This window comes from Mauremys reevesii, linkage group 1 (genome assembly GCF_016161935.1).
Source record: "Mauremys reevesii isolate NIE-2019 linkage group 1, ASM1616193v1, whole genome shotgun sequence".
In the NCBI taxonomy this organism is placed as follows: Eukaryota; Metazoa; Chordata; order Testudines; family Geoemydidae; genus Mauremys; species Mauremys reevesii.
Window position 1 is genome coordinate 10,363,481 of NC_052623.1, and position 9,335 is coordinate 10,372,815.

General features: G+C 45.1%; 1 protein-coding gene across 1 annotated transcript; it reads right to left on the reverse strand.

Annotated features, from left to right (window-relative positions):
* Positions 1-8,380: 8,380 nt before the first annotated feature.
* LOC120399638 (olfactory receptor 51G2-like) lies at positions 8,381-9,316 on the reverse strand. Its single transcript, XM_039528092.1, has one exon. It carries the CDS (start codon positions 9,314-9,316, stop codon positions 8,381-8,383), a length of 936 nt encoding a protein of 311 aa, XP_039384026.1.
* Between the last annotated feature and the right edge of the window lie 19 nt (positions 9,317-9,335).

Sequence of the window (9,335 nt, forward strand, 5' to 3'; positions counted from 1 at the left end):
ATATGTGCCAGGCAGGTTCCAGGGCAGCTGAGGAGGCAGTTGTGACACTGACCCCATATACATCATAGTGGTATCATTGTGATATGATTACGACATAGTTATGACGCATCTTATACAAAATGTGTCTTGTGAGGTGTCTATGGAAAAGTTATGATTTCCAAAAAATATTGATCCTATTTGTGTGCTTGTATATTTTAGTATCTGAAGTTATGAATATTGACTATGTATCTGTATTTCAAATGTAGTTACACCTGGGTGACACCCACTAGGCAAAATGCTTCCAGTCGAGTCAGCTGGTTGTGAAGGGCCGATTCAGGGTAATGGGCCATTAAGGGAAACATAGGCCCTAGGAGGAGTTTATCCCTCGCCTTGTGAGCCTTCCTGAGATCACTCCAGCCAGCCTATGGGTAATGGCTGCTGTGACTCACCAGGACATGCCAGGGCCTGGGACCAGACCACATGACACTGAACTCCATTTTGGTACCTGTGTTTTTCCACTATATAAGGTGGGGTGTGACTGTAAGCATAAGCCTAATGGGAAGAAATTGTCTCAAGTACATTGTACTCCATTTTGCTTTATACTCCATTTTGCTAGCTTTGAATTAGTAAGAAGAAATTGTAGCCTTGAGTTAGTAAGAAGAAATTGTTCTGAGTTTTTTCTTTGTTAATTGTACTAATGATTTTAATGCTTACAGTTTAGAACGTGGGTGAAGAATGTCTGTTAAGTAACTAAGAAAAGACAGCTGCTCCAGATGGTCAAGAAGGGAGTGGAGGAGTCAAGAGGCATGGAATTTCACCTGGATGGCAGATTGATGACCCTAAAGCAAAGGCAGACACCCCAAGGACAAGATAAAGAGTGGAGCCCAAGGGATGAGATAAGAAACAGCTTCAGATAATTCCCAGTAACAACCCAAATAACGTTGTTTGGAGCAACCTTGACTAAAAGGTACAATGTGACACGGCAAGGTCCAGAGACTTGTATGGGAACTTATTACTGTAAAAGAAGGGTGTGTTAAGTCTCTCAGAATACAAACTATAGACATACAAAGGGTGTATTGCCATGGCACTTTGGGTTCGTTCCGCATCAGCATCGGAGTTTCGAACATGTTCGACAGAGGCCCAGCTCCCTTCCCTCGTGTGCCATTTCAGCTGGCCACTGAAACTTACCGAGCAACATTAAGGACTGGTAACTATAAAATCCAGCTGCAGAACCTTTTGGGGTGTGTGTGTGAATGGAATCATATGCTGATTTTAATGCTTAAATTGTACTCTCAATAAATATGGTGTATTGCTTTATCCCCTTTAAAAGATTCCATGTGCATCTTATGAGCGTAACATGACATCATCTCTTGGCTGCACTCCACAAACAATAGCACTCCTGGAAACACCTGTGGAACAAAGACCGAACCGAGGGGGGGAGAGCTGGTCCCAAGCTAAAGGGATTTCTAGCCTGCATATGGAATCTTGGTGGACAGTTTGTATCATCATTCAGGGAGACAAACAGAGGCTGGCTGTCTCACCAACAAAGCAGCGTAAGATTAAGGGGCACAGCTTGGGACTTGTACGGCACATAAAAAGACCCCAAAACTTCCCTGTGCAAACCCTGCAACTGGTGTCCAGTGACTGCAGCTGTGCCAGAGGAGGCTTAACCTCTCCTGGCCTATTATATCCACCACCTTTTGTTCCCAACATTCTGTTAACTGTTTTTGACTGCTGCTGCACATTGAACAGATATTTTCACAGAACTGTACAGAATTATTACAAGCTTCCTTTTTTTTTTAGTGCTAACAGCTAATTTGGAACCATTATTGTGTATGTATAGTTGGGATTTTGTGTTTCCAATGTGCATTACTTTGCATTTATCAACAGTGAATTTCATCTGCCATTTTGTTGTCCAGTCACAAAGTTCTCTGAGATCCCTTTGTAACTCTTTGCAGTCTGCTTTGGACTTAAGTATACTGAATAATTTTGTCTCGTCTGAAATTTGGCCACCTCACTCCTTACCATTTTTCCAGATCATTTATGACTATGTTGAACAGCACTGGTCGCAGTATAGACCCCTGGGGGACACCACTAATTACCTCTCTACATTCTGAAAACTCCCCATTCATTCCTACCCTCTGGTCTCTATATTGTAACCAGTTACTGATCCATGAGAGAACCTTCCTTCTTATCCCATGGCAGCTTAATTTTTTTAAGAGCCTTTGGTGAGGGACCTTGTCAAAGGCTTTCTGAAAGTTCAAGTACACTATATACTCTGAATCACCCTTGCTCACATTTTTGCTGACCTACTCAAAGAATTCTAATAGATTGGTGAGGCAGGATTTCCCTTTGCAAAAGCAATATTGACCCTTCCACAACAAATCATGTTCATGTATGTGACTGATAATTCTGTTCTTTACTATAGTTTCAACCAATATACCCGGTACTGAAGTTAGTATTAGTGGCCTGGAATTACTGGGATCACCTCTGGGCCTTTTTTTTTCAGAAACGAGCATCACATTAGCTATTAGCCAGTCATCTGGTACAGAGGCTGATTTAAGTGATAGATTAGATACCACAGTTCGTAGTTCTGCAATTTGATGTTTGAGTTCCTTCAGAACTCTTGGGTGAAAATCATCTGGTCCTGGTGACTTTTACTGTTTAATTTATTAGTTTATTTTAAACCTCTGTGATGGGGTATAACCCTGGGAATGCAGTCTGGGAGCTGGTGGAACCGCTGAGCCTCCTAGCAATTCAGCTGGACTGACCTCTTCCAGACTGCTCTGCTGGTGACACAGCCAGCATCTCCAGCCCCTGTTATCACCCAGCAGGACAGCAGGTGGTGCTGCACACCGAACTGAGCTACCTGATTGCTTTACCAAAGCCACTCAAAGACAGATAGGAGACAACAAATTTCCCAGCTCCCCAGCCTTGCACCCTTGCTGCAGTATAAACCCAGATTTATACCATCTTGCACTGCACAGGTATCTGTGCATTGCAAACTCATTAATATAGGTCACTTTCCCCTCGATTTGGGATAGATATGCAACAGCTTTTTTTTTGTACCGAGCTGAGGTTTTCCCAGACACTTCTCTCAAAACACACTGGTGATGATAAAACATAAAACAAGTTTATTAACTACAAAAAGGTAGATTTTAAGAGATTATAAGTGATAGCAAACAGATCAAAGCAGATTACCTAGCAAATAAACAAAACTGCAAACTAAGGCTAACATACTAGATAGATAGGATTTGAATTAGTAATTTCTCACCCTGACTGATGATACAAGCAGTCCACGAAGTTTTCATGCACAGGTTAGAAATCCCTATAGCCTGGGAACCCAACTTCCCTCAGTTCAGTTTTGTTCCTCAGGTGTTTCCAGGAGTTCCCTTGTGTGGGGAGTGAGGCCAATAGATGATGTCACTACCCACCTTATATATTTGTTCCATATGGTGGGAACCCTTTGTTTCAAGCCAAGTTCCCAGCCCAATTTATGGAAAAATACAGGTACCAAAATGGAGTTCAGTGTCATCTTCTCTGGTCCCATGCCCTTGCATGCCCTGCTGAGTCATAGCAACCATTACTCAGAGACTGACTGAAACGTTCACAGGAAGCTCTTCTGTGGTCCATTGTCTTTTTTAATGAGCTGTCATCACTGTCTAGCTTTTTCATTGTTGTACCTGAAAGTCTAGTTGGGGATGTTACCCAGAGTATGCACATTTGAAATGCAGATACATAGTCAATATTCATAACTATAAATACAAAAGGATACATGAGCACAAATAGGATAACCATATTCCGCACAGCCTAACTTTTCCAATGACACTTCACAAGACATATCTTGTACCAGATGCATCATAATTATGTCAGAATCATATCACCATGATGAATATGGTGTGCAGCATCACAACCTCCTCTACTGACACCACAATGTGGGACAGTCCCTTACATCTGTCACCTAAAAAGAATGGCTCAGGCGTGCGAATCTCCCTCACATCCTCTGCAATGAAGGCCAATGCGAAGAATTCATTTAGCCTCACTGCAACAGTCTCATCTTCCTTGAGTGCTCCTTTAGCACCTCAGTCATCCAATGGCCCCACTGACTGATAGGCAGACTTACTGATTCTGACGTACCTTAAAAAAAATTGCTGTTAATTTTTGTGTCTTTTGCTAGTTGCTCTTCAGATCTCTTAAACTAGGTACCCATTATCACCAAGCCCAATTCAAAAATTATGATTCACACCCTCAAATTCATGAGATTGGTTTAAATAAATGATTTTGAGGGTTAGATAGTGGCCATTTCTGGTCACACAGTCCATCAGTGACAGAGACACTCTTTCCCTCTGCACTGGGCTACAGAGCTCCCAGTTGTAAGGAACCACATGACAGCCGGACATAACAGTGATTGGCTCACAGAGTCACTGAGTACCTGAAACGCAGCTCAGAGGGTTTCTCCTCAAGTTCAGGCATGAGACATGCACACGCCGGGTAAGGAAGGCCATGTACAAACTTAATAGAAAGAGGCATAAGCCAAGCCCAGCTCTGAATGCCTCCTGCTAGTTGTCTATTGGAAACCCCCCCCCCAAAAAAAAAAACCCTCCCCCAGATCCAGCAACCCCAAAACTTGGTGATGATGGGAATTTGGATGCAGTTCTTCTGAGTCCCGGGATAGCATTATAACCGCATTTTAACTGCTGAATCATCCTTCCTCTCGAGGGGTAGTAGCTGGGGAGGCAACAACTGAACATGCTGAGATTACCAGAAACTCCAGGAATTAAACTTCTGTGACATCTCAGAATAGAAACTTGAGAACAGTTCCTTTTCCAGATGATAACACTGAGTCATGCTTTCTCCTGAATCTACTTAGGGACAAATCCATTGGCCAGGGCATGGAGCAGGGTCATAGTGGGCAAGAAACTCCATATGAGCTCCCAGTGTGACGCAAAATGGGCTAATGTGACCCATAGGGACATAGGCCTGGAAGGGAACTCCTGAGTCAATGAGTCCACGCCCCTGCTATGGCAGGTGACCTGAGCATCTTGTCCGGTGAATAAACCTCTCAAGCTCCATCTTAAAACTAGTTGAGTTGTTGCCCCCCCGCCGCTGCTCCTGTTGGGGGGCTGTTCCAGAACCTTTCTATGCAGAAACCTCCTTCTCCTTTCCAGCCTCAGTTTACTGCTGACCAGTTTCTCCCCATTTGTCCTTGTCCCAGCGCTGTCCTTTACCTTCAGTAGCTCTTCTTCTCCCAGGTGTTTACACCCCTGATGTATTTATAGAGAAAGCCAATCCCAGCTCAGCCTGCCTTGTGTTAGGCTAAACTGACAAACTCTTTCAGTCTACGTGAAGCTGGACCCTCCATTGCCCTGACCATCCTAGCAGCCCTTCTCCTTCCCCTCTTCCAGCCTGAATTCTTCTCTCTGGAATCGGAATGACCAGAATTTTGCACTTTGCCAGAGGAGGTCTTACCAGTGCCTTGTACAGTGATATTAACGCTTCCCTATCTCTCCTGACACATTCTGGGATCTCATTTGCCTTGTTCACAGCCAAATCACATCGTGGCTCACAGTCATCCTGGGACTGACTAATACACTAAGGTCTTTCTCCTCCTCTGTTGTTTCCAACATACCCTTGGCTGTACAAAGAGGGATGTGCTGACTAGAACTAGGGAGGTGATCTCACTTCTGTGTATGACATTGGTGAGACCAATGCTGGAATACTGTGTCCAGGTCTGGTGCCTAAATTGAAAAATTGGAGTGAGTGCAGAAAAGAGCCACAAAAATGACTGAAGGGCTGGAGAAAATGCCTGCCAGGGAGATCCTTCAAGGGCTGAGCCTGCTTAGCTTGCCAAAAGGAAGACTGAGAGCTGACTTGATGAAAGTGGACAAGCACCTTCACATGGACAAAATATCAGCTACTAACAGGCTCTTTAATCTAGCAGGTAAAGGTATAATGAGAACCATTGGCTGGAAACTGAAGGCAGACAAATTACATTTGGAAATGAGGCACACATTTTTAAAAGTGAGGGTGCTTAACCGGTGGAACAAACTCCCAAGGGATGTGGTGGATTCTCCTGCTATCTTCAAACCAACACTGGATGCCTTCCTGGAAGATATGCTTTAGATGAACACAAGTAATGTGTTAGTCACACACAAGTCATTGGCCTCAATATGGGGTAACTGGGTGAAATTCTGCAACCTGTGTGACACAAGAGATCAGACTAGATCAGTGATTCTCAAAACATTTTTGACCACACCTCCCTTCTTTGTGTCTGTAAGAGTTTACACCCCCTCCCTCCACCACACAAATACATATACTGATATATACAGGGAAGAGGCTTCATTAAATCAGTTTCGGCATCCTTGTTTTTCACTTGAATTTTTTATTTGTTGTTGTACAAATTAGCCAACGATCCATTGGAATGAGAGTAAGAGCAGAACTGAGTGTGGACTCTGCTTACAATGAAATGTGCACACCGTGCCATAGCGAGCGGATACACGTACAGCTGGCAATGAGTTTGTATCATCCTGCGCAAGCTTAACATAAATCCTTCAAAATGCACAGCGCCACCTAGAGACAAACACACAGCGCCGTCTGAGGATCGGATCTCTCTGGAGGAATCAGTTTGGCTAGTTATTCATTGCTGTGGGTAAAATGTGCACAGGAAGGCTTTTTTCCCCTAAAGCTTTTCACGCCCCTCTTCCCCGAATACATTCTGCACCTGCTGGGAGGGGAGAGTGGTGCGGGGGTGCATCCCAGTTTGAGAATCTCTGGACTAAATGATCTAATGGCTCCTTCTGGCCTTAATTCTATGACTCTGTGAATCGTTGTCTTGAGTGGAATGTTAGCTTGGATGCAACTTGAACAAGTTGCTCCTCTGAACGCTGATAGGCACTCAACAAGGATAGACGCTGGCCAGCAAGAATTGGAACTGGCACAGTAAAACCAGGATATATGGCCCCTATACCTTCTAAACGAGGACCTCTCCTGTCTTGGGGGCGCGGGGGGAAGTCTCAGAATTGTCCCACTCTTCCAGTTGGGAACAACACCCCGTCTATGCTAAACGCTTATCACCATGCTGGTCGGGCTGGACACTTCAGTCTCTTCCCTTCGGGTGCTTGTGACCAGAGCTATAGAGTCACCCCCAGCCTCCTTTAAACTAGTAGGTTTATTAGCAAACAGCACAAAGCACTAGAGAAAGGAGCTAGTGAACAGGAGCAGCTAACAAGGGAGTTTTGCGAGGCAGTTCTCCAGGTGAAGGAGGAACGATTACGTGACCCTTGGGGTAAGTTTGTTGTCTGTGTGCTTGTGTTTGCGATGTGCTTGCTGCTTGATTGTAGAGCAGTCCCATCCTCAGTCTGACATCCTCTGTGCTGTTGAAGAGGAGGAAAGTTTCAGGGAAGGAGAACATCGAGCTGGAGCAGAGGGAAACGATCCCATAGTTGGGACTCTCCTTCCAGATGATGTTGTGGTAACCTCTTGCACTGAGGATACCTCTCTGGTGGAGGGAACTCCGATTATTAGGAAGAGACAGGTATTAACAATGAGCGATTCAATCATTAGAAACGTACATAACTGGGTTTGTGATGACCAGGAGAACCGCATGGTGACTTGGCTGCCTGTTGCGAAGGTTGCGGATCTCTCTAGGCACCTAGATAGTCTTACGTGTGGTGCTGGGGAGGAGCCTGTGGTTGTAGTACATGAGAGAAATGTCCTGGATGACAAATTTAGTCTGCTAGGTAAGAGATTGAAGTCCAGGACCTCCAGGGTAGCATTCTCTGAAATGCTCCATGCATGGGGCCTGTTAGACAGGCAGAACTGCAGGGTCTCAATGTGTGGATGAGACCATGTTGTAGGGAGGAGGGGGTTAGGGTTTTTTTTTTTAAGGAACTGGGGAAACGTTTCCCAACAAGCTGAAGGGGAGGCCAAGGGATGACACTTATATATTAAGCAAAGTGTCTCCCTGTGACTCTAGTCCCTAACAATATATCAGCACACCAGCAGTTTCCCAGGTTTGTACTTAACCCTTACATATCCCAACACAAACTCCTTCACTTTATTAAGAGCATAAGCAGGAATTCTGATGTCAAAGCAGCAACCCATGCAGGTTTTTATGGGTCAACATCCTACTGGCTCCCTGGCTCTCCACGAACACAGTCACTTTGTAAATGCTGCTGCCTGCCTTGGTCTCCTTCCCCCAGTGCCCTGCCGTCCCTCACCAGCCCCCCTCCCATTGCTCCAGGCCTTAGAACCAGTTGGAACCTCTCTGTACACAGTGCAGATCAGTAGCTCATGTCGTCTCGGATGTAAGGGTCCAGGATGGAACAAGGGTCCCTTGCTGTGGCCCATGTTTTTCATCTCTCATGTCACTATCGCTGGAGCCAGGTGATGAACTGACCCTTCACTTGAAGAACACCCTGATTATACTCACACGAAGGTGTTTGCATTTCACGCTGTAAACTATTGGGTTCATCAGGGGAGGAACCAGCAGGGAGATGTAGCCCAGGAGAATCTGAAGCAAGGGAGAAGAGCCCTTGCTGAATCTGTATAGCAGAGACACGCCGATCTCTGGTGTGTAGAAGAGCAGGACAGCACAGAGGTGGGAGATGCAGGTGTTCAGGGCCCTGAGGCACTCGGCGTGGGACGTGATGCTCAGCACTGTTTTGAGAATCATCACATAAGAGAAGAAGATAAGCAGTGAGTCCAACCCCATCGTTAAGAGTTTAACTGACAAGCCATAGTTGCTGTTGACTGTGATATCCGAACAAGCCATCTTCATGACGTCGTGGTTCAGGCAGTGGGAATGGGAGAGGACATTAGATCGACAGTATTGGAACCGTTTCAGGAGAAGAGGGAGTGGGACTACTACAGCTACCCCTCTGAGCACACACACCAGTCCTATCTTGGCTATTCTCGACAGGGTTAAGATGGAAGTATATTTCAGCGGGTCATGAATTGCGATGAAGCGGTCAAAGGCCATCAACAAGAGCACAGAGGATTCAGTACATTGAAGAAAGTGGATGAAGAACAGCTGGGTGAAACAAGCATCGAGGCTGATCTCCCTAGAGTTAAACAAGTATATGCCCAGTATCGTCGGCATGGTGGATATCGATAAGCCAAGGTCTGTGACTGCCAACATGGAAAGGAAAATGTACATGGGCTCATGGAGCCTTGAATCTCTTTTTATAATGAACAGAATGACTGAATTTCCTACTATTGAAATGATAAACATTAAGCAGAAGGGAATAGAGATCCAGAGATGGACGTGTTCCTGCCCAGGTATCCCGGTGAGAAGGAACATAGCAAAGCTGAATTTGGTGTCATTAACAGCTGACATAATGTACTGGGCAGGTGCG

Excerpts from the sequence above, each read along its gene's own strand:
- LOC120399638 (XM_039528092.1), bottom strand. The coding sequence starts at position 9,316 with ATGTCAGCTGTTAATGACACCAAATTCAGCTTTGCTATGTTCCTTCTC.